The 25,187-nt window shown below is 38.0% G+C and overlaps 1 protein-coding gene across 4 annotated transcripts in view; it reads left to right on the top strand.

Moving 5' to 3' along the window:
* Positions 1-22,413, top strand: part of UXS1 (UDP-glucuronate decarboxylase 1) — a 54,492-nt gene extending 32,079 nt beyond the window's left edge. For 2 of the 4 annotated variants that reach the window (XM_057369485.1, XM_057369483.1), the window contains 9 exons: positions 2,327-2,431; positions 3,789-3,848; positions 5,495-5,616; positions 11,835-11,954; positions 15,277-15,320; positions 16,341-16,401; positions 17,753-17,810; positions 20,141-20,244; positions 21,507-22,409. In XM_057369485.1, the coding sequence (XP_057225468.1) occupies positions 2,327-2,431; positions 3,789-3,848; positions 5,495-5,616; positions 11,835-11,954; positions 15,277-15,320; positions 16,341-16,401; positions 17,753-17,810; positions 20,141-20,244; positions 21,507-21,638 (806 nt within the window). In that variant the 3' untranslated portion in view covers positions 21,639-22,409. Of the gene's footprint in view, positions 1-2,326; positions 2,432-3,788; positions 3,849-5,494; positions 5,617-11,834; positions 11,955-15,276; positions 15,321-16,340; positions 16,402-17,752; positions 17,811-20,140; positions 20,245-21,506 lie in introns of all 4 variants that reach the window. The other 2 variants (XM_057369486.1, XM_057369482.1) reach the window with 2 other exon arrangements.
* Positions 22,414-25,187: the final 2,774 nt, after the last annotated feature.

Genomic DNA, 25,187 nt, shown 5'->3' with positions numbered 1-25,187 from the left:
TTTTTCTGMGAGAATAAATACACACCAGTATTACATATCTGCCAAAACTATCTTTCAGCTTTCTTGGCTGTTCTGACATCTAGGCAGCTATTCATCCCTTCTCTTGAGGTAAACAGCTGTAGACCAAAAAGAGCACAGCAGCATATAAGAAGTAGATATCTTTTGTGGCATCTGTCAAATATCATTACTCGGACAGTAAAACTTGCAGTGATAGTCATGCATGTTGACTTAAAAGTTCATCCTATATTTATGTTGATAGATAATTGTTCTCTTGGGTGAGGTATAACTTGAAATAATTTCTCCTTATTTTGATCACTGTTGACATTGTGAGCTTAAGCAGTGAACAAAATATAATCATAAATTATTTTGCTGAATTTCTTGTATTGCAGCAATAATGCAGGGCTGCAGTATGGGGTAAACTTTGAAATACTTCCTACAGATGATCCTGTGTGTGTTTATCCAAGCTATGTTATAAAGAAGGGAGGAGCTGAGCTTGCCCAGTAGGCAGTAGACACATCAGTTAATCTAGAAAAACTTGACATATATACAAGCACATCTCCTTAGRGATTCAGAAAGAAAGTAGGTTAAATATTTTACCATGCTGATGTTGCTGGTGTTTTTAAAGCGTTTTTACTGGAACACATGCTTATCTTAAAAAGGATCTAATGTTTTAATGTGAAGGAGATGCTTGTACTTTGAAGACTAACCTGCTTCTCATTTTTTCATTGCTCAAAAGACTGTTGAAAAGGGATGACTTTGGCATGGATAATTCAAGTGACTTATATATGCTCTTGCCCTACTACTCTGCTTTTTTAAAATATATATTAGAGATCAGACAGCAATGGTTTGCATAGTTGCTGTCTCAATGAAATTTGAGAATTGGAAAGGAAATTCTTCAACAGGAAGCACATTCCTCTCGTACTTCAGTGTCCTCAGCTAGTTGAGAGCAGGTGGTAGCATCATACTTGGTATTTATTTTATCATATAGTGATAGGACAATGGGAAATGTCTTTAAACTRTAAGAGGGTAGGTTTAAATTCGAGATAGGAAACAGAATCTCTGCTGTGGGGGTGGTAAGGCAGTGTTACAGGTTGCTCAGAGAAACTGTGGATGCCTCCTCCCTGAAAATGTTCAAATCCAGATTGGATGGGGCTTTGATCAGCCTKGTCTAGAGGAATGTGTCCYYACCTGTGGCAGGGTGGTGGGAAAGAAGTGTTCTTTAAGGTCTYTTCCAACTCAAATCATTCTGCAATTTTTTTTTTCTTACTAGATGTAACTTATATACAGCTTGTGATGTTTAAGCAAGTACAGTTACGTTCAAAAGGAAAAAAAGAAAAATGTTACTTTGTTTTTGGTTTTCTAATTTGAAAGTCAAGGATGTCTTTACCCTGTTTTAAGTAAGAAAAGTAATTTAAAACTGGAGGAAAAAGTTAATTATGTCACAGATATTGTGAAAATTTAAGCCCCCAGCAGAGGGCTATGAGAAATCAATATGTGGTATTCATTTGATCTTATGTTTAATTTTCTCTTTTTCCAACAGTCTTTTGTTTCTAGTACCTCCAACCTTTGATTATCTCAGACAAGGAATTTTGACTAGTGCATTGTTTAATTATATTTCATAACAGGGAGTGGAGGAGTGTGCTGAAATCTCTGTATTGGGTTTTGGTTTGTGATTTGGTTTGGTATTTGTTTTGGTTTTTTTTGTTTTTTTTTTTTTAATTAAAGCTAAAATGCTGTATTATCCAAAGCATTGCATTTATATAACAAAAATAACAGGGGAAAAAAAAAGACAAAAGTTGCATACTTGTATCTTGCCATGTATATTTAATATTTAAATGATATAAAGCCCATTAATGTTTCATTGACAGATGGTCTAGAAATTAAAATATGGTATTTGATTTTCTGTAATGGTTTCTCCTCATATTGAAACAGTGTTTCTACTGTTTTTGCTTCAGAGTCTTTATTTCAGAAAAATATTCTGAAGCTTGTAACCACTTAAAAACTTGGGGGTAACAGAATGCTGGAAATACTTTTGCATCTTCTAAACATTTCTGAAGTACTCAGATAATTTTTTTACAAGTGGAAAATGTGAACACCAACGCAGACATCTATATCCACATCAACAGTGTTGATTACATACCTTATGCTCTAGGTTTTGTTATACTAAATTTTTTTGCTTAGAGTTACAACAGGTTTGTGTAYTTATCATCTGTAGGTAGCAATACAAGGAGTGCTGGGTTTTCCAGTGCTAGGAAATGCACAGAATTATACTCCTTTCTCATTTTTTATATGGGAAAATAATGCTATCCCCTCCATTTTTCTRTAGTGGACCAGATCTATCATCTAGCATCTCCTGCTTCTCCTCCAAATTACATGTAYAATCCTATAAAAACRTTGAAGACCAACACTATTGGGACATTAAACATGCTGGGTAAGTGGAATTTTTTTTATTACTTGACTTGGTTAGACGTAATATAATCCAGACAGAATTGCTGGGGAGAGGGGAGGATGAAGCAGATGAGWTGTACATTTTCAAAAGTTGTTTCTTTAAGAAAAATAAGGTTAGGGGTTATTTTTGCCCTCTTTCAAGATTTTTGTCATTTTTCCTTAAATATWTATCTGCAAATGAACAYGATAACATGGCTGTCAAAGCAAAAGAACTTTGTGCCTGTAAATTGGCTTTGGAGTGTGCAGTAATTACAGAAGTTGTAGGAAYAATTAAGAGCATGGGTTTTTATAGCACAGTTGTGTTCATGACTGCAGTTTTCACTTTGGTGRCTGTTGAACATTCCCACGATTACCATAAGTGACTGTTCCTTTCCACCTCAGCAAACATTGAACTAGGTGGAACTGTATTGGCTCTGGAAACTCCAGACATCAGGAGTACTGCACCCTCTTGTGCATGCCTTGGCTAGCAAGTTCTGAAACAATGTTAATTGTCTAGCTTCGTGCTGGATAATTACAAGGCAATGTTTTCAGCTTTGTCTGTTAGTTATGGTGCTGGGAATAGGTCTGTAAAAAGATGACCTCAAGCCTTTGCTACTTTTTCCTCCCAACTTTGGGCCATTTGGTGTATGTTGCAGACTGATCTGTGTGTCAGGGATCCTAAGAGTTAGAATCAGAAAAGCTCCTGGATATTAGCTTAGCTGAGCTTCTCATTTGAGTGGTACTCTAGAAAATACAGTTCAGGGAATCAAGTGATTCAGAAGCTATTTAGGTACCTGAATGGCATAGATGAGAGATTTGTTTGATTTTCCATGCCAGCTTCAAGACCAGAAAGCCATTGAAATAGMATGCAAGATTATCTCAAGTGATGGGTAGGATCATCCAAGCAGTTTAAAACAGCGTAATAAAGGAGAAATGATTGATTTTTGTCCTATAACATGCTAATTCTGTTCCAGTTTCTTTACATAGCTTGTCTTTAAGTCATGTAAAGAAGGATTTGGTAATCATAATACACTTCRTTGTTTCAGGATTTCCTAAGTGGACTTCTTCCTTTGGCCTTTATTTAGGTTGTAATATATTAAGTTCTTGGATCTTGAGACAATGCAACTGTTAGCCCTACAAGCAAGCACATCACATTCAGKTGCTGCTCTGCTGTWTCTGAAGTTTTCTAGTTTGGAAATGGGAGCTAGGGATGTGATTTACAGCTTAATTTGCCTACTGAGAGGAATCAAATTCTCTTTAAAAACACATAAAACAGGATTACACTGRAACAGCTAACATGACTGAAAGATTCTTGCACTTACTCTAATTATGTTCTTCTTTCCCTACTGCCCAAAAACTAGGTTTAGCTAAACGTGTTGGAGCACGGCTGCTGCTGGCCTCTACATCAGAGGTTTATGGAGGTAAGAGTAAAACAATRTTTAGAGTTCTTCAGATATGACTGTGTAAAAAGGTACTCACACATCTTTTGTCACATACCAAAATGATGGATTTTAAGCACTGTCTTATCTTGCTTTTTTGTGAGATGTACTAATTACATTTTAAAATGTTAGAAGGGCATTTACAGTATTTRCTTTTCTAGTCAACAGTGGTGGCAGGAGACTTGGAGTGTTGTCTGTACCTTTCCTTTGTCCTGGTTTATGTCTCTTTTTCCAAAGGAGAAAGGAACTGTGGGGAAATTGRTTGTTGAACACTAAAGTCCAGATACCGTAATGAAAACCTGAGAAGATAATTTCAATAGTAAATATGCATCTCCTTTTCCCCGATATAGGAATTACTTTATTAAGATTTAGCAATTACCTTCTTGTGTAAGAGACAATGACATAACCTCCAAGCTAAGAAAATACTTTTGGTGGAGCAACTTCAGTCAACAAGATTCAAAGTAAATGCCCAGTGCAAGAGGTTCTTAAGATAATTGGCCAGCCACAGTGGCTTGAGCTTGTATAACATTCCTGCTGCCTCCCATGCCTTAGGTTATCAATGGTCAGACTCTATAGAGAGAAATGGTAGCCCCAAGGATTCTTCTGTAAATGAGCAAATTCCTTTCTGGAGTATCTCTCTTGCCACAGAATCTTTTCAGGGTCATTTAAAGATTGCTGTGGGCTTTTATGGTCATGTAAAGGTTCTGTGCATTTAACGTTGCTCCACGGCTTTCATATGGCRCAAATTCACCCGTAATCATGTCTGAGCAGCATAAAATCAGGAAGGTTTAATCAAAACKGACTGTCAAGGTTGTTTCAAAAATYAGCTTCCAGCACTAGGAAGTTTTGTATTAATGTATGCAGACTTTAAATCTAGTAAAAATTATACCATCCTAGAGATAGCAAAGGGGGAAATTTAACCAAGTTAAATTGGTTAAATTGTTATTTTATATATATTGTTTCAAGCATTTAAACCCCTTCAGGGTTCCTAGGTGATTGTTACTTGGTTGGTTGTTTTTTATAATCAAGAACTTTTATACTGGATCAAACCAAAGGACTGATGATTGTGCCCAGTGATAACTAGTAAAAATTCTTAGAGTAAAATAGAAGAAACGTAAGTACGTTGTGGTACGTTGCTCTTACCTTTTTAAGAAATGCAGTACACTTCTATTTTCTCCATTTTCCTTCCTTGTTTCGTATTTTATGAGTCTTGAATATGCTTTACTTTCCTAYATAACCTGTAATGCCTCCTACATAACTGCTGCCTACATAACCCATGATGTTTTTTCTGAAGCACATTAGCCAAAAGTCATATTTATGCCTTTGAGGTAGTTTGTCTTTGCAGAGAGGAGTTGAATTTTAACCCTCTCTTTGCACACTTTTAGGTAAAGCAGTTGTTTGCTTGTACTAAATTATTTTACAAGTCTTTCATCTTCTGTTACTGCTATTTTCATGGTTCCAGTGATTGCACTTTTAAGAAATTGTGTTAAAATTTAAGGTTTTTTTTAATGCAGAACTCAGAGAGAAGCTGTGCTGAATTGTATAACACAAATGCTCTACTGAAAGTTCCATCATACATAGTCACATTTTGGTAGATCATAATCCAAGGTGGTTTTTTGTCTCCATAGATCCTGAAGTTCACCCTCAAAATGAGGATTACTGGGGCCATGTGAATCCAATAGGTCCAAGAGCCTGCTATGATGAAGGAAAGCGGGTTGCAGAGACCATGTGCTATGCATACATGAAGCAGGTATTAAACTTCCATGCGATTTGGTGATTTTTCTGTAATTATTGAAGACCAGTGTGTATGGCAAGCCTGGAATATGTGTATTTAAGGGTAGAAGGCCAAAAGAGAACATCTTGAGTAGGAACTCTTGTTGCTGCAAAATCTGTTTTCTTTTAAGAGGAACGTTTTATTGCTCCCATCTGTTGTGTGTTTTCAGATGAGCAGTCTYCTTGCAGAAAATGTGCTTTAGTCTTCTTAATAGGTATAATATGTCTTTCAGTATAGTAAAYAGCTTTTTGACAGATTAAACTGAGTTGACCTTACTGTACTGAGGAGTATATGGGGCTGRATAGGGCCATTATTGATAAATGTGGAATGTTGAAGGAATATAATCAAAATCRGAATATACAGGTAAGAATGAGGAAGGTCTTTAATGAGTACTTGTGTAGAGGCAATGTATTTTAAGCACTTTAGAAATATCTTAAAATTATGTAGGTATAAGACTTTAATGGAAGATATGAATACCTAATTATGTAATGCCTGTCTTCAGACAAAGACAGTAAGCTGAATTGAAAATATGTTTGGGAAATTATACATGCTGATTTCCTTAGGTTTCACARCCAGCAAGTAGAAACTCATCATTAGCTAACATAGCACTGACTCTTCAYCTATATATCAATCTTCCTGCATTGTGGTTCAGCTAGTCTCTAGACTATTCAATTAGCAAATGTGGCACACTAAAGAAAACTGTATCAATATTTCTTGTTATTTTCAGCCTTAAAATACRAAAATATAAATCAAACATAGTATATTCTATAGAATTTTAAACCTTTGAATTATAAAATTCTAAGTGATTTTAGAAACCTTGAACAAGGAATTCAGCTGAAGTGMTAAGATTTTAGGGATGATATTTTAGTATAGAGGTTGTAGTAATTTTGTCTTATCTCTTTTACCAGACAGAGAAGGCAGAGGTTCTGTCTCATTTATTCTCTTTAAATCATTTAAGGTCCAACATGATGATACTGCTCTTGTTCAGGATGATGTCTCCAATATTTCACTGTAGCAAAATATTCCTTGTCTGTCTGGAAATCAGTTTTCAGTTGAAGATTGCATTTTGATRAGAAAGTCTTGTGCTATAGGGTGTTGCATTTTTTGCAGGTTTATGGTATACACTGCAGTATTCTTTTAGAAGGGGAAGACCAGGTGATTTTTTAAATCATGGGCTGTATCTTGAAACCACAGGATGAGTCATGATAGCATCTCATAAATTTTATGCATATTTACGATGAATACTAAAGGTTTGTAATGTGGAACTACAGTGCACACATGCATTAAGTAAAAACGCATGATGCAAATGAGCTCTCTATCCTAGGGGCAGCTCTGTGACATATTGTACTTCTTTATGGGTTATTGAAGTCTACCCAAGCTTGTCCCATGCTCAGATATATTCCACAGCACTGCTGAGATGGTGTCGGGGGGCAGGGTGTTGGGCAGTGTTTAGATTGCATGTTATTATTAGTGGAAGAAACCTTATCTTCACTAATTAAAAGATCTGATTTCCTCTATGCAAATAAGCATTGGAAGATATTCAGAAGGAGTGAGACAACCACAGATAGTAGGATTTGCAGTATTTCAGGCTAAAATACTTCCAGAATCTCTCATCTTCAATTAMAAGAAAAAACAGGCAAAGTTACTTTGCATTTTTTTGTCATTTCTTACAAAGATTTCCATCATCATGCGCATTGCTAGGTACCTTAAATACCTAATAGTGTTTCCAAAAAATGTGAAGTTCAGGACTTGGCATTCAGTATCTGTTTAAAAATGGCATTCGGCATTATGGATCTACCTGGAAATGCAGGTATTAATGTTTTCTCCAATACTCTGGTGTAATTTAAATACTGATCACTACCCTCATGGCAGGGATTTGCATCATCTGCTTAGGTGTGTTGCAAATACAAATGCACACCATTTTAAATGCTGTGCATATTAAGGGTGATCTGTGAACTGGATTTCTTTCTTTTCTTATAGCACTGACTTGTAAGGAAATTTCTCCAGAGCTGAAGCAACACTTCCGCTCACTAGGGAATGTTACAGGAAAACCTTTCTTCTCATTCCACTTTGTTCATCCATTTTTTTCATACCTACTATGTGACTCTGAAAGCTTYGGTGGTAACAGATGGGCTTGGTTGTGCATTAAGCAGTAGTTTTGAAATTGCCTTAGAGTAGCTGAAGTGTTGAACTGTAAGCCTGGTAACATTTCAGCCATAAAATAGGAGATTGTGTTCTGGGACCTGCATTATGCCCARAGTACAGAGTCAGATAATTGAGGATGTCTGTCCTAGCTTGTTGAGGAGCTTTACTGTGTATGAAATTCAGATCACAGCCTCACTGTTTTTGTAAAGTAGTACTAAAAAGCTGTTAGTAACTGAGTACTAATGACATTTTGTTTATACAGTGGRCAGTACACATAGATAAAATTCCATGGACCCAGCATCATTATAGAGCATTGTAGCTTAAACACATCCAATGAACACGGTGCTAGTAATTCTGCTGTGATTGCAATTGAGGGGTTTGGGAACAATTTTGAGAGTTAATGGTCTGAAACACGTGGGAAAGAATATGMATCAGTAAGAATGGGACTATTAGAGCAAGGAATTCAGGCAGCAGTCAAAGTAATTTTGGCAGAGATGTWGGTAAAGATTTATATCAGGTCACASTGATACCCATGCTACTGTGTGGATTTCCCCAGCAGATTTTTTAATTCCAGTTGACTGCTGGAGAGCAGACATTTGTAGCTTTTCCTTTCCTGATTTTGTATGCAGGGAGGTCTAACTCATACTTGCTGTTCTGATARATCCACAGACTTTGCAAAGAAGGAAGCCCTGTTACTTAATAGGAGAAGCTTGCCTGATATCCTTGAGAATTACAGCCATATGAACACATACTGTGTTCAAGTTGATTCGATTAGAAGAAACTTTTGGCATTTGGGTTGTGTTGTTCTATTTTCTAAGACAGTCAACGCAAGGAGATACTTTTTCTTAAAAAGCTTATAAAGCTAAAATATATCTTTTTAAATTAAGAAATTATAGCATCCTTGATCTTGATACTTTCTGAAGCTGGGATCTCTAGACTTAAAGCACTGGCAAAGACTCATACTGAAAACCATGGACAACTTTGTTTTGCACAGGAGACTGGATAATGCTACATTTTGACTGACAGCTATAGAATAGTCTTGAGTATTTATTCAGAGGGGTTATCTCCATAAGCCATAACAAATCTTTCCTGCTTCTTTACTATTTCTTTTCATCTGTACAGGCACAGCCTCTGTGAAGAAATTCATGCTCATGAATAATAGAGTGAGCTATTTTGTTTTGCTAGCCCACAATYCTGCATTTTATGATCTTGCTCTCAGGCTCTTTTTTTGATTGCTCAAGGAATTTTCTTTCTGATCAGTCTGCTGTAGGAAGACATTGACTTAAACTGAGAGGACAGATGGATTTGATCTCAGCATTGGGATAAATCCCAAGCTTTCTTCCATTTAGTAGTATAAAAGTGAGCCAAAGAGGTTTTTCTCCTTTCTCTAGGATGTAATAAGATGGTGTACATAACTTACTGCTGCAAACTTTGGGAAGTAATTGACTTTAATAGTGGGAATATGGTAGTGGTAGTCAGTCATTGCTACAATCAGTTGATGATATTCAGAGTAACAGAACATAGCTAAGTCATAGACAATTAATATAAAACGGAGTAGAGCTATTCAACATACAGAAAGAATCACTTCAAATGAGATGTTTCAAATGAAACAGCAAAAGGAAACTTAGAACAATTTTAAAGTTACTGGTTCCAAAATCTCTTTGTGGGAGAGTTTCTTTTGAAAAGASATTCCAGTTTTAAAGGGCCAAATGAAAATTTAGCTGTGTAGAAAATGGATTTTTCAAAGCAGTAGGCTGCAGAGAAAAGCTTTGCTAGATGACACTATAAATAAAAAGTTACTCATTTTAAAAGACAACATTACAGTGGGGTGAGGTGAATAAATAGAAGGGAGAAGAAATAATGGATTCATTGTGACTATGAGTAAGTGCCTATAGAGAATGTGTTGTTCTTCTTCTCTAGATTCCTTGCTAGTTTCCAGCCAATACTGGAAAACAAGGCTGCTGCTATAGCTTGTGCAGTACAAGAGGGCCTTTTTGGTCACCATTGTTGAATGAATTATTTTTATCTRTCATACTAGCTTCCAAGGGCTTTATTTTCTGCACTTGTTACTAATGGCAATATCTGGAAAGCACACATGAAATACCTTCCTGAAGGAGTCAGTGTCCTTTTTAAATGAAGTGCTGGGCAAAACAAAAGGAGAAACTCTGTAAGAGTATGTCTTTCCAAACGCAGTGAAGGTTTTGGAAATGGTTCTGTAATGTGCTGCTGCAAGTATACATTTGAAATCTTACACTGCTGTACTATTTTAGCTAACAAGAAATAAAGAGTATGCTCCCAGCTGATGCATTTTGCGTGGAAAGGGACTTCTGCTCTTTCGAGAGTCTTTCAGCACTCGTGGCTGTTGTGAGGGGTTTTTTTGGGTCTTATGAATGCAAGCTTGTTGTTGGAMAAAGACTTTATCTTTTCTTGTGACACAATAGTCACCTCCCTGGTTACTGTTAGCTTACCGTTTAGTTGCAATTGCAAACAAGGTTTGATCATGGCAAATGAAATCTCACCTGCAGCTAAACAGAACTGAATGTTGTTTGATCTTCTCCATATTGGGAGGTGTTGGGCTTTACTTGCACTACTTGGTGTTTCTCATTTCTCAACACCTTTTGCCTCTCTCTTAGCTGTAAAAAGCTAATTCTACTTCTTTCACAAAGCCTCTTTAAGGATTAATTTGTTCATGAGTCACTTGGAGACCTAAGAGAGAAGGTCACATTTTCCTGCAAGTGTCTCTTGTACATGAAGCTGCAATTATTTCCAAGAAAGATCTATTTCCAGGTCTCTTCTAAGTGAAGTGTTTGTGAGCTGCAGCTTTCAGCCACAGATGTACCAACAATACACTTCTTCCACATAACACCCTCTTCCAAGATAACAGCAAGCATTGGTCTCAGCCTTAGTAAAGTGCATTGAAAATACGAGATGTTCTGTGTATACTCAGAGGGAAAAGTTATAGAAGGAATGTCTGCAGCTCCAGGACATTGTGCTTGTGACTTCGGTTGAGTCAGAGCACACAAAGTTTGCTTCAGACTATTTTTTCCTATAACTGATAACAAGGATTTCTTTTTCTGGGAGATGGGAGGACCAGGTAATATGAGGAGGATACACAGGCCTGCACTGAGGTTGACCTCTCTTCCCTACCTTGTGCCCGTCACTTTCAGATGGTAGCATCTATCTGCTTATAGCATGCTGTGTTACACTGAACTRAAAAATATCCTGTTTTAGCTCACAAGGGCCGAAAATCCTTCTTGTAGGCTTTATTATAAACTGTGGCTTGTCCAAATGAACCTGTTAATCAAAATAACTTGAGTAAGATTACTTCAGTCTGCTGTCTCTAACTGTTAAAATGCTTTGTCCAGAAAGGTTCCAATTTCACATATTCGTTGCATTTTGCTTTGAAGGTTTGCAAAATACTCTGTAGAAAGGACTTCTGGAAATGATAAAAATGTTTCTTGGAAGAAATTATGCCATTGAAGACTTTGATTGCAGTGCATCCATTTACACAGCCTAATAAGAAGGRTACTGGAAAACATTGTGACTGTGATTACAAACCCACTTTATGGCCTTTGTAAAAGATACTTCTCTGACATGTTCAGCTTTTCTAAACTATGGAGTTTTGTAATCCATGGAAACACTACCTTGTCCTATAGATATATAGGTTGATTGTGAGATTTCACTTGTGTRCTAAAAAATTACCTAAGTCTCAGGTGAAATAAGTTGTTATTGGAAGGGTGTTATTGAAAAATCTAAAGGTTCTTCTTGGAAGAAAATGCARGTGCTATAATTATGAGCTGTTGGTAGCACTGATTTAGATTTGCWTTACAAATACTGAGAACTAGTATAAATTACCTTGCTGTATGCACTACATTTTTCAGGACGGCTGAGGAGAGATTTGAAGTGTTTCATTATTAGAAAACAATGCTTGTTGAAGCTGAAAGAGGGATTCTTAAGAAAGCTTTTTGACAGGGGAGAGTTAATTTACACTTTTAGGGAGAAAGACACTTTTATTAAGGAAGTAGCAATTSTTTTTTCTTTGCCTACAGGAAGGAGTTGAAGTGAGGGTTGCCAGAATATTCAATACCTTTGGTCCTCGGATGCATATGAATGATGGAAGAGTTGTCAGTAATTTTATCCTACAAGCTCTCCAGGGAGAACCGCTAACAGTAAGTAATGACCTCCTGGTGATAGGAGCAACCATTCATCTTTATATCCTGTCCTCCTGTGTTGAGAATGAGGGTAGACTTTAGAAATACTGATGTTCCTCTCTTCCRTATTTTAGTTTTCCTGTATACCAGACTCAAATGCATGGCAATACATATCTGAAGATGTGCTCTTTTGATGGTGTTAATATTTCTTTCCCAGAAAGAAACAAGTCTATGAGTTGCAATCTGCACAAACATTTCAGCATTCTTTCTATTGGGGATATAAACAAAATCCAGAGTTCAGTCAGGAATTTCTCTATRARGAAGCAGACTGTCYGRCAAGAAAAAGATGAAAGTTTTGTGRCAWCTCCCAMTGCTGTAATTCTTGCAGAGCAAAATCTGAAACTGGACAGGGCGTTGAAGAGTTTAGGCCAGGGAATAAGTCATGCCCAAGCAAGATGAAGCTTGGTGTCCTGTGATACATCTCCCTTTACTTTAATTTTTTTTAGACAGTATGGTTACCCCCTGCAAACCTTTGGTAGCAAATACCACCGTACTGACAGAGTAAAATCTAGAACTCTGTACAAAAAAAAAGAAAATTTAAGGTCAAATTATGTATGTTATGCAAAACAAAGCACATTACCTGACTTAAGTACACTGCTAATTCTTGAAAGATTGGTCTTCTCTGAATGTCAGCATGTGCTTACCTGATTGCTATTTAACAAGATTGATCACCTAGGCAATTTGTTAGTATTTTGTAGTGTCATCAGTGMCAAATCTTGGCTACTCTATTGTTCCTAGCCTTTGCTATATTCCTGTTTCAGGCATGTGGTTTTTTCAGGGTAACAGGCCTGCAGTAATGCTCTTTTGCCATATCTCCTAAAGATTTTTTTTCCCCAGAGATTTACTAATTTTGTAGAAATCACTGGTGGTGCTCAGTGTATGGTAGCTATTGTGATGCTGACTGTAGCTTACTGGCCAGTGTTTAYTGGGGCATATGACATTTAGTCTGCCATATAAGTCAGGGCACTTAAATTCCTGCAGAAACAGTTYCATTTTCTTACCCAAGTGTCTCCCYGACCTTGCTTATTGRAAGACACTCAATGAATAGAAGCACACAGGAAGGTGGAGTTTCTTGTTATGACACTTTTGATCCTTGTAGGACTGGCTTGTATCAAAATATGAGTGTAGCCATGTGCTGATCTGTCAGTGTTAATGTTCCCAGGATGGCATCCTTGGCATAAAATCTGAGCCTCTAAATGCTGTTTAATAAATTTACTGGCTTACAGAGGATGAGAAGGTATTTCCATTTTTTAGRTTTGGTCCCCAGTGCACATAGCAAGCTACTGCCATGTTTGGTCTGTCAAATATTTTTTTTGATTCATGCATAATTTCTCGAGGTTTATTGGCAGTAGTACTGTAGTCTTTTTTAAGAACAGAGAGTGTGAATGCTAACTGGAAWTTTTGTGAAGCCTTACTAAATATGAAGCACTTACCTTGTTTTAAAACATGCAGTCCATGGAATATTTCAGAGCATCAATGAGAGAAATCAGGAGTCAGTGTTCTTCTGTGGGAGGGGATGCTGGAAGTTTTTATTTCGTTTCTGTAATTGCCATGCTGTCTAAACTTTAGCAATAATGTAATTGTAATACTGCTTAAAATAGAACGTTTCATCCAGTATCGTTGTTCTGTAGGGAATAACTGTCTTGATGCTAAAAAAAATACTGGATCTGAGAAAAGAAGTAAGTGGAGAGTTCTTTAGCTGACCAGGTCAAATAAAATTAATTATCAGCAGTAAGCAGTGGCTGAGACCTAAAAAACTTAACTCTTGTATCATCACAGAACTTGGCTGACAGGAATACCAAGTGTGTTGATCTCTAGAAACTCAGTGTATTCAGTCTCGGTTCAGAGTACTTGTTCAAATGGAGTAAACAATCTCTTGAGAGAACAGTGKTGCTGGTTGGTAGAAATTGTGGCCCATGCAAGCATGATGATTGTTGTTGCATTACTGTAAGGAAGGATTTGTTAAGAGAAATTGAGAGATAAAGAAATTATATTGTATTTTCCAGTCACTGCCTGCGTGTGGGAAAGATAATCCTGGTAACTGCAAAAATCATGTACAAATACTTAGTTCTGTAAAAYTTATCCCACAAGCTAAAAGTAAAGCTAAAAGCAGGAAGCTCTATATAAATACATAAATCTGCTTCCTGTTTGCTTGGGAGTCCATCAGGCTGTCAGTGTGCTCCTGGTGCATTCCTTGCTTTTTTTTTGAGTAAACTCTGGTCTTACCCARTGTGTACTGAAATGTGAATTCTTTTGGGCTCTGAATCAGCCTTGGAGAGCACAAAGTCTGCAAGTCACAGATGGTTGTGTACCACTTGTGCTGTCCTTTCTGTCCTCGAGGAAAACAAGCATGCTTTCTATTCYGTCCTTCCAAAAGCCTTTCTGTTGTAGCAGGTTGATGGTAAGATGTGTGTGTCCCCAGTTAAACTGAAATGTTTTCACCACTTAAATGTGCCTACTGATAACTTTCAGAATGTAAGTATTCATGTTCTAGAGGCTTTCGTACTGCACTTTAGTACTTTCACTTAAACTATGAAAAACATAATGACACCAAATGCCATTCTGTACACTCTAAGTATACTTTAATGTCTGTTTGAACTTCAGCAACTTGTTCCAATGTACCAGCACATAACCTGAGGAGACTTTTTTTCCCCTCTGAGGTTTTGACCCAAATCTGTASAGGTGACTTTGAGAATCATATCTTCTAGAAATTACTCTCTCTCCCATTTCCCTAGATAATAGTATTTAGAACCACTTGGGGTTTTTTTTTTGTCGTGATTGCTTTAAACACAGTGATGTTTCTCTTGATAATTTTCTTAGAGACCACTGACATTTAGTGGTCTCTTTGAAGCTGGCTGTTGTTAATGAGAGAATCAAAATTTCTCATTATAACCACATCTTAGTAGTCTGAAGTTTGCTTTGAATATTTGGCACTCTTTTCTGGCTGAGTGCAGGCTGCACCTTCTTTCAGTACTCCAGGAGAAGACAAAGCATYACTCTGTCCTACACCCCTGAGAATGTTTCCTTCATGCAGAATTCTGGTTAACAAAATGCCTAGGGATATGTTTACTGGAGACAGATCCAAGAGGAAGACGACCTTCAAATAACTGATACTTTGCCAAAGGCTCCGCAAGCACAATTTTTTTCTATTCCTGTGACACTGAGCTTGTGTCTCAGGTGTTTCTCTTTGAGATGTTTTTCTATAATGGTAAGGAAAAAATAATAGGGCTAGAGAGGACTTACGTATATATTAACTTTACTATTTTTCATATGGTCTTAGGTCTACGGACCTGGAACTCAGACRAGAGCCTTCCAATATGTCAGGTAAGTGTTGTTTGTACTGGCTGATAATTTACTTCATGGTTCGATTAACCTGGTCAGCTTTGTATGCATGTGCATTTGCTTTTTAAAATCATTTTTTAATACTAACACTCAAGAAAAAGTGCACCCGTTGACATCTGATTTCAGCATTCCTCAGCTGCCTGGTCTGCTTTACTGGAGCTCTTAGAAGCTGTCTTTACTTTCAGAAGGGAGACACAAGTTTTTAGAAATATCAAGAAGAAAAACATTAGTTGGTTTGGAATTTTACTTGAGGTATAAACGTGCTCTTCCCTTCCAGAGACAGCAAGATAGCAAAGTTTTTTTTGCTGAGCTGTTTGTCACTCCTTGCATTTTAATGCAATGCTGCCACCTTGTGTCCTTGGGACTGCTGTGGTTGGTGTGCAAACTGTGCACAAAAAAAAAAAAAAAAAAGCTAATAAAACCCATGCTGGACTTCTGGGTTGTTCTAATTATTCTTTGCTTGGAAATGTTCTGTCCCTCCACTGAAAGTAGTATCAGCAGAAAGAGATGTTCAAGAAGCCCCATTCCTTTCCTGATTGTAAGTTATAATGAAAAGGATCTGAATTTCTATGTCTAGGGCCAAGGTGCTGATGGCTGATAATCCAAAATTACTTTGGGTTATATTTCTGGGGGAARGTAGCACCAAAATACTGGTTTTTAACAAACTTGATTTAAGAATTCTTGAAAATGACAAGACAATTCAAATAACAGGCTTCAAAGCAGGTGCTATGTGCCTCTGTATTACAACTTGCTCTATTCTGTTTGAAATGCATTGGAAATCAGCCTSTAAATATGCTTAGATACTGGAGACAAGAGGAAATAGTAATCTTTTTTTAATACAAACACTCAAGAGAACATGCAGCGATTGAAATCTGATTTCAGCTTTCCTCAGCTGCCTGGTCTGCTTTACTGGTGCTCTTAGGAGTCAGCTCTCTTTTTAGACAAGAATATTATTTATAGAGAAGTGGAAATTGCTTCATTCTGTTCTTCCATCTTTTACAGTGATCTTGTGAATGGGTTGGTGGCGTTGATGAACAGCAATGTCAGCAGTCCTGTCAACTTGGTGAGTATGAGTACTCCACTCCTCTGAGTTACTGTGCACGGATCAACATTACCACTGTTTTCCTCCTTGTCTCTGAYACTGATTTCTAGAAAAAAATAAATGGAACAAAAAGGGGTCTTTCCATTATGAAGAACGTATTCTTCAATGTACTCTCTTTATAAATAAGAGGACTAAGCCATTAGATGTTGAACAGTTTCAAGAACAGGATAAATTTGCTGGAGTTTTAACTTGTTTTAGCAAGAAGATGTGTGTAATTAGAATATGAAGGAAAAAAAAATGTGTGGGGTGCAAAGTGCWYCAAAAAATTATTGAAGACTRATTTTAGTGGAAAAAAGGGACTGAAGGAACACTYAGCTCTAGATAATTGGAAATCATTTCATACTACCCTGGATTAGAGGAAAATGTGATAGTATTATATGKTATATTTTCTAATATTGATTAAAATGCTTGGGACTTAACTTGTCTAGTAGGATTTTTGTTCTTTGTTTGTGGATTTAAGAATAGGAAAAGGATGCATAKCCCACATAATTTCTGGTGTATGCCAACTTTTGCCAAATCAGATACTCCATTCTGCAGGGCAGTTGTYCACTAGATTTTCCTTTTCTGCTGTGGCCATGAATTAATTTCTGTGTTTCTATCCAAATGTTGGTATATTTAAACTCTATAACATGCTTTGTCTTCAGAAAACTCAGTATTTAAATCTTAAWTGCTCAGCTTTAGGTCAAATGAGACATGGTAAAAAAGAGTTTTGAAACAAGGAAAGCTAGGGATGGAGGAAGTTGAGTCTGATGAAGGTCAGCCAATCCTAACAGAAAGTGKTCAGCATTTGATTCTGAAATGTTGAACAGGAGTTTATGCGGAAGGTGGTTAAAAAAAAGGGAAAGCAAGTAGCCCTTATGTATTGATATCTAACTTATAGTGAATGCAGAAGCAACTGTTTGTAGCTAAATGAGTTTGGTTTCCTAACTTAGGATGAACCAAGAAAGTAACATAGCTTCTTCATGCTATCTGTGCTCAGCTGGGTATAGTCCTTGAATCCAGATYTCCAGTTGATGTGGCTGTGTTGGCTGCTCAGTGCCATAGGCCTTTACTGCTATTGCCCATTCTTTATAGACTGTTTTTGGGAGGGAGGGGAGCATCTCCCTACATACCCTGAATTATCGAGGCAAATACAATGGAGGACAAATCTTCAAATGAGTAAAGAGTCTAAGCTGCTATTTTTTAACAAAGTAGAATAAAGCTCAATGCTTAGCTTTTTCAGAGTTTAACATGCCCCTGTTGGAACTACGTTGTGACTAGCATGTTGTAAGGTGTTTAAAGTYATTGAAATGAGCATCTCTTATGTTTGTAGGGAAACCCAGAAGAGCACACTATCCTAGAGTTTGCCCAGTTAATTAAAAAACTTGTTGGTGAGTATGATTAGTAATTCTTACTGTTGTTAGATAATTATTACTTGATTAGTGTGTGTAATATGTGGATAATTTAATTAGTCTTTGGATTTCTTAGTAATTTTATCAAAAGCATTTAATCATATCATTAAATTTTAATAAGATAATCCAAATCCTCTCGATTGTCTGTAAACTACTGCATGAAGAGTATAATCTGTGTCCATCTTCTATATATCTGTGCAATCTATATCCATTAATTGGTATAATGCTCAGACAATTTTTTAGGTTTRTTTTGGCACAAGGACAAGGACATAAATGAAATGTAAAACATGTGAATGAAAATGTCCTTCATAGTATCTTARCTGCAATAGGGATGCTTCAGGAAGGTGATTCTTCACAGTTGTGCAGGCTGTGGTCCTTTAACCACCATTAAAAACCTCATGCTGTGGAAAGTYTTTCTCTGCTCTTTTCATTGTTTCTAGCAGTCATTCTTGAAAAGRTTGTCATCACCTGGGAAGAAAACACTGGCTTCCTCTTCATTCTTGCTCTGACACCTGTAGCAAATAGGAGCTCTCAAGAATGGAAGCAAATGGTTGTGCTTAGTCTTCTAGTGAAGCTCCCTAATGAGATGAAACATACTCCTGCCATTAGCCAAGGGCTTTTAGTCTGTGCATTCCAGAAGTGCATTTACCAGATCTGAAAAAGAAGAGTTCAAGCATGTAATACAGAAGCTGATGCATGTGTTGTTTCTAACAAAAGACTGTTCCTTCTGGAAAGCTTCAGTGAATCCACAGATCAGGGAAGGAAATGGAAAAATCTCAGCACCAAACCCATCAGGCACATAGAGTAATTGTCACCTCTGTTTGTCTGTTTACAACTTSATGTATTGCAGTCCACCTGGGTAGGCGCTTTAGTTCTAAAATGCCATGTAAACTATTTGCTAGATGTAGTTAGAAGAATGCTTCTCTTTCTGTGTATTGTTCTGAGGGAAGGCAAGTTGGTTATTTAAATCAGATTGGAGATTATGGGCAACTGAAGCCCTTTTGTAATGTTGAAGTGCTAACAGAATCATGGAATGGTTGAGGTTGGAAAGGACCTSTGGAGGTCACTTGGTCCAACCCCTCAGCTCAGGCAGGGCAACTGGTAGTGKCCCAGGACCATGTCCAGATGGCAKTTGAAGATCTCCAAGGGTAGASATTCAGCATCCTCCTAGGGCAGTCTGTCCCAGTGCTGGGTCACCCTCATAGTAAAAGAGTATGTCCTGATGTTCACAGGGCCTCTCCTGTGTTTCAGTTTGTGWYCATTGTCTSTGGTGCTGTCATTGGGCACCACTGGAAAGAGCCTGGCTSCCTCTTCTTAATCCCCTCATCTGGTATTTACACACATGGATGAAATTCACCTGAGCCTTCTCCAAGCTGAAGGGCCGCAGCTCTTTCAGCCTCTSCTCCTACTCCAGTCCCTTCATCATCACCAAAGCCCCTCTGTTGGTCTCTATATGTCCCTGTCTCTTTTGTACAGGGGACCCTAGAACTGTACCCAGTCCTCCATGTGGACTTCACCAGTGCTGAATAGTGGGGAAGCTGATCTCCTGTGTCCAGCTGGCAGCACTTCTCCTGYAGTCCAGGATATCATTTGCATTCTTCGTGGCAAGCATGTTCATGGCTCATATTCAGCTTGGGGTCTACCAGGACCCCCAATCCTTTCCTGACAAGTTGTGTTCCAGCTGGCTGGCYCTCAGCCTGTACCTCCCCAGATTCAGGACTTTGAACTTGTTGAATTTCATGAGGTTCCTGTGAGCCTGTTCTCCAGCCTCCTTTCTCAAGGTCTGGATTGCAGCACAGTACTCTGGTGTCTCAGCAATTCAGTATTGATCCAGTGTTGACCCTTGGGGTATAGGACTAGTTAGCAGTTTTTAACTGATCACCTCCCTRTGTGCCTGGCCATGCAGTTTTCAGTCCTCTTCACTGTCTGCTCATTGAGCACTCAATGAGGGTGTTAAGGGAGACAGTGTCAAAAATACCATTGAAGTCAAAGTAGGTGATACCCACTGCTCTGCCCTTGGCTACTGAAACAGTTATTTCATGATAAGGTTAATAGACTGGTTGAGCGTAACTTAATTTTGTGAATCTSTGCTGAAATCTGTCTGAAATGCTTTGTGAACTCATGGTGCTGTGGGACAGGTGGATCACCCAGCTGTTGCATGCAGTGCACCTGTGTCTGTGCAAAGCATTTCAGTGGTTTAATGATGGAGCAGAGAGCTGCAGAAAGACCTGCTGCTCCAGTTGGTAGAAAAGATGTAAATGCAAAGCATAGTGAATTGCAGAGATAAATTACAATGTCTTGTTTAACAGGCAGTGGGAGTGAAATCCAGTTTCTCTCAGAAGCACAGGATGACCCTCAAAAACGAAAACCTGACATCAGAAAAGCCAAGTTACTGCTTGGCTGGGAACCCGTGGTATGTACAGATGAATTACTGTTACATTGTGAAAAAACACCAGGAGGCAGTGAGGGCTGAGGGAGGGCCACATGCTAACAATTCATTTTCCTTACCGGAATATTTGCTTAACACCATCTCCAGAACAGTTTTAACTTTAAAATTTTCTCATTTGCATGTTCTGAGATGTTTACCTTTCTGTAAGCCCRATGAATCCTTTGAAGTGTATGGTACATAGTTACTTTTGTTACCGAGRCCATAGCTAATGGGTTTGCTGATGTTGCTGCAGTCCTCATTCCTGCCTATAGGAGTTGGTTTGCTTGGAGAGGTAAGATCTGCCTAATCCCCAGAAAAGGCATTACTTTCTTAGCCAGCTSACCATTCTAACTAGCACACTGGTTTATTGCCTTTTTTAAATTTGTAGAAAAAAATCATTTCAGGAAATGTAAGAAAATGTACCCACCTAGTAAATGTAAGCTTAATAATAGAAAAAGTTAGATCCAGACCCCTTCTGAAAGGATTCACAGAAGCACCTAATATTAATAGATTGTGTCTGGCAGCACAAGGGTGATAGCAGAGTGTTGCAAACACAAAAGGCTTAAAACAGTTAACTTGTATTTCTGGCCTTCTGTGTTTGGCACAGGCAGTAACAAAACTTGTTCTGAAGTAGCAGTACAATGTTGGTACAGCAGGGCAAGCAGTTTCTGTGCTGCTGTTTTTATCTTCCTATATGGTGATAGTGTCAGCAAGCATGTCAGAGCATATGGCTCCTGAGAAAACAACTCCTCTGTTGTTCCTGTCTTCATAGTCTATTATGAAGCCTGTATTTAAACGCTGCAATTTGTAGGATTACAATTATTTGTATAGGATTTAAGAATATCAAATGAAATACTGGATGCCAGCTTTATACCATGCTGTGAAAGAGGATCATTAAYCCTTAAAAACAGAAGGGGCTTAAATGTTTGTCTCTTTCAATGCATTAGGAATTGAAAGTAGAATTATRTGTGTCTGTTTTGATACTAAACAGACCAATCATAACCATGTGTGAGGTTTAAATTTGTTGGGTTTTTCAACTTACTATGTCAAAAAATACGTGCTGTTTAGAAGCTCAGCTGCATCAGCAGTGAGGAGATGTAACCAGCGTGTGGTGCTGTTAAAGCTTAGATTGGCTAAGAGTGAGAATTCCTGGCTCCCTTGTGATAACTGTATTGTAAAGATGCTGTGGTGAAATGAGCTGATGTGAACCTAGAGTGATACGATTTTCTCCTCACTTTTGGGAACAGGTCCCATTGGAAGAAGGTTTGAATAAAGCAATTCATTACTTCCGTAAAGAGCTTGAGTATCAGGCAAACAATCAGTATATTCCCAAACCAAAACCTGCAAGGATGAAAAAAGGAAGAACAAGACATAACTGAAGACTATTGGTTGGACAGGAATTTCCCTGCTTGACATTTGACGGATGTAATTTTTTTTTTTTCTTTTTGCGAGAGAAAGACTTTAAAACAGGTATCATGAAGAACGAACTGGAATTTCATTCTGAAGCTTGCTTTAAAGAAGTGGATGTGCCTAAAAATAACATAAATATTCCCTTTCCCTGCAAATCTTGCCTTGCACTTTTTAAATCTGTCTTTTTATGTAAAATAGAGTAGAAGCATCTTTTAGTATCTTCAAGTTTTATATCTTGATGTGAGATCATTTTGTTGTGACTGTCCTTGACAGTTTTATTTACTGGTTTCTTTGTGAAGCTGATGATAAACACAAACGGGATGGAAAATGCCAATTTATTTATAAAATGGGTACTATAAAATATGAGATGTTCTACTATGCATAAGAAAAAAGCTAGTGGTATTGTCAGGTGAGAGACACTGACATTTGCATATAGAAGAGTTTAAAAGAATTCTGTATGAGAGCTTTATGTATTCTTTAAAGGAGAGATTTTTTCAAAGGTTTAGTTTTAGTTGTACACTTGAATTTGAGATATTTTCATTGATTACCATGGATAAGGATATTTTGAATCACTACTGTGTTGTGCGTACTCTGGGAATAAAGTTAATGTATTATTGGTTACAGTGGTTGAATATGCTATTTTAATAAAATACTGAAACTTCTATTTACTAGTTTCAAGGTTTCACTGTGGGCATTTCTCTGGGTTTGCACATCTGTGGATTTATTGTATATTAATTATAAAGTAACCGTCTGTAAATAATCGACTCAATAACTTTGATCTTTCATTGCTTGTCTCTTAACAGATGTATAGTAAGGGCTGCAGGATGTCTGTTGAGATAGATTGGACAAAACCATCCTGATTGATTCCGATTCAGGTAGTTGATGGTGATGCTGGAGTACAATATTTTCTTTAAGCTGTGGAGCCTAACTTCAGCCTTCCTGAGGAAACACTGAGGAAGTGTTTCTATTTTAAGCAGTTACTAAATTGCCAGTAAATGCTTTCAACTTTGGTAACTGTCTGTCATCTTAGCAGAAAAAAACAAACCCAAAACAGCAAAACAAAATAACTCCAATTCCCCTTCTTTTTAATAATTCTTCTAGTTTTTAAAAGGTATTTAAAAGGTATTTTGGCTTAGTACCATTCAAAATTGAAAATCCTAAATCTCATCAAGCAACATGATTTGTTTTTATCTCATTAAGGCTTGATGTTTTTATTAGCTTTTGACGATCTTTAGGTTAATGTAAATTGGGATGTTACACCAGTGAGACTGTCATTATGCCCTGCCCTGGAAAGATTCTGGKAGCATTGTGGCACTGAGGCTCCTTTGTCTGAGCTGTCTGTCAGGGACTCCAGCAGTGGTGGGGCTGCTGTGTTCATTGCTGTGCTCTGCCTGGAGTGGGGCTGCAGGGATCCTTTTAAGACAAAACGGGTTTTTCCTTGCTCACAAGTACACGTGTTTTTACATTGGAAATGTGCCATACAGCTAGGATGGGGAGCCAGGGTGCTTTTTGGTGTCTGGATTCAGAGGTGGAATTTAGATATTACACATTACCTCCATCTTTTCACAGCCAAACAGCTTGAGATTGGCTTTTTTTAATTGAAGCCTTTTTCTAGGTACTTGATCTGGGCATTTATTCCATACTAAATTGCCTGAAAAGTACACCATGGTGTGCTGCTCCAAATGTGCCTGTAACCTGTCATTACTGAAACACTCACAAAGTACAGCCTCTCCCTTTACTTGAAGCCACAGCTGGATGTGTGTGAAAGGAGTGCCCATTTCTTTAATTGTTCTGTGGAGAGAACTGTTAATCAGCTCCCAGCAGGGTGGTTTTAACCCTTGGGGGATGATGTTCTTTCTCCTTAGGTTTCACTCCTCATACCAATTATGCCATTGTGAGCCAAAGTCTATGAAGAGGTGGGACACAGGTGCAACCCTGGTCCAACATTCAGTGCAGCCATGGAGAGTAAATGGGAGCTCTGGGTACCAGGTGTTCCTTCCAGGGCTGTCTTTTAGTCCAGCGACTTCACTGCAAAGTATGAAGACTTGTACAGGCACAAGCATGCTGCTACAGACTAGCAAAAAATGCGTATTTTCAAAAAAAAAAGAAWCCCCCGGGAAGTCTGAACCTTCACATAGAACAGAGAAGGATTTAAAAGCTTTTTTGATTACTTCACAGGCTCACTTCATAAAAGGAGCAAATGGAAGAGAGGGCAAATGGCTGGTACCAGTGCAACCCATCTGTGAGTGTGTGTGATGCCTCCCACTGAGCCTGAATGACAAGACTGGGTTTGCCACTKTACTGTTTCTAGTTCTTGTTTCAGAGGTTCCTGGTTAAGCTCCCATATTCTTTCTAAATGGTGTCTTCCAGAAACAGCAGCTGAGGCAGCTGTTGCCCTTAGGTTTTGAAGCCAGCAAGTGGCCATCTAGCAGATTCGAAAGGCATGAATCATGTTAGAATAGTCTGCTGGTGCTTTAGAGTGAAAGTCTGGGGTACTTTGAAGTTTGGTCTGATCTGAAATGAATCTTCAAGACGGCAGAGGAAGGTTTGCGTGTTGTTGCTCTTCTCCCATCTGGAGTTACGCATCTCAGTAGGAGAAAGAGGTATCAAGTGTGGCAGGAACCACAGGTAAGAGAACTACTGTCTCTCCAGAAGAGCCACTTTTGATGGAAGGCAGTAGAATACATGACTGAGAGCATGGAAATTTAGCACTTTGAGTAAATGAACCTGTACTCCCTTTGTTTTTTTTTTCCTAGAGAGTTTGAGAATTGGAATTTTTTGCTGTCATGTGGTCAGGCAGGCCACAATGTGACCAAATGTGAGATGCCTATTTACTCTCAGTGGTCTGTACAAATGGGCAGCTCAGCTAGTGTAAGGTGAGTCCTCCCCTCTCAGTAGGAACTGCACAATGCATTAGAGGGAGCTTGGTGCTGGTAAGAGCAGCTGGAGAGGCTGTGCAAGGCACCCACTGCTGTGCAGTTTTGATCCTCACAAGGAGGATCACTCTTGCTGCTGGAGGTTATCACAGCATGAGATCCACTAGATTTTATTATTTTTTTCAAGCATGATGTACTTCTCCTTTTATTTCTCTGTGCATGCATCTAGGCTTGCACACCTAATTTATTTTAAGTATTCCATGAATATATAGTCTAGAGAAGCCTCATGCCTGTCTTTTTGCTATATGGGGAAATAATGATCTGACAGTTTCTGTGTCTAAGGTGCTTGCAGCCCCTCTTAACCTATATAGTCTCTGGTGCATTTAGTAGCAGTGAATTCACTGCCATCTGGGTATTAAAGTATCTTAATCTATTTTTTCAATAAATTTTAAGAAATTAATATATTTGAAAGAAAACTTCACTTTTTTCTGTGTGTTTGAATTGAGTTTSAAAGTTGAAAGAGGCATAATTGCCTTTGAGAAAAGGCTACAGAGGGCAAAACAAGGCTTCGATTAGTTTGATGGATTGAGCTATCCCCAGCCTTACTAGTATTGAGTTTAATGCTACTTGAGGCCAGGAGGT

This window comes from Malurus melanocephalus, unplaced genomic scaffold, assembly GCF_030028575.1.
Source record: "Malurus melanocephalus ecotype Western Australia unplaced genomic scaffold, MMel_1.1 scaffold_111, whole genome shotgun sequence".
Taxonomy (NCBI): Eukaryota; Metazoa; Chordata; class Aves; order Passeriformes; family Maluridae; genus Malurus; species Malurus melanocephalus.
This window is presented reverse-complemented; position numbering and strand designations above follow the sequence as displayed.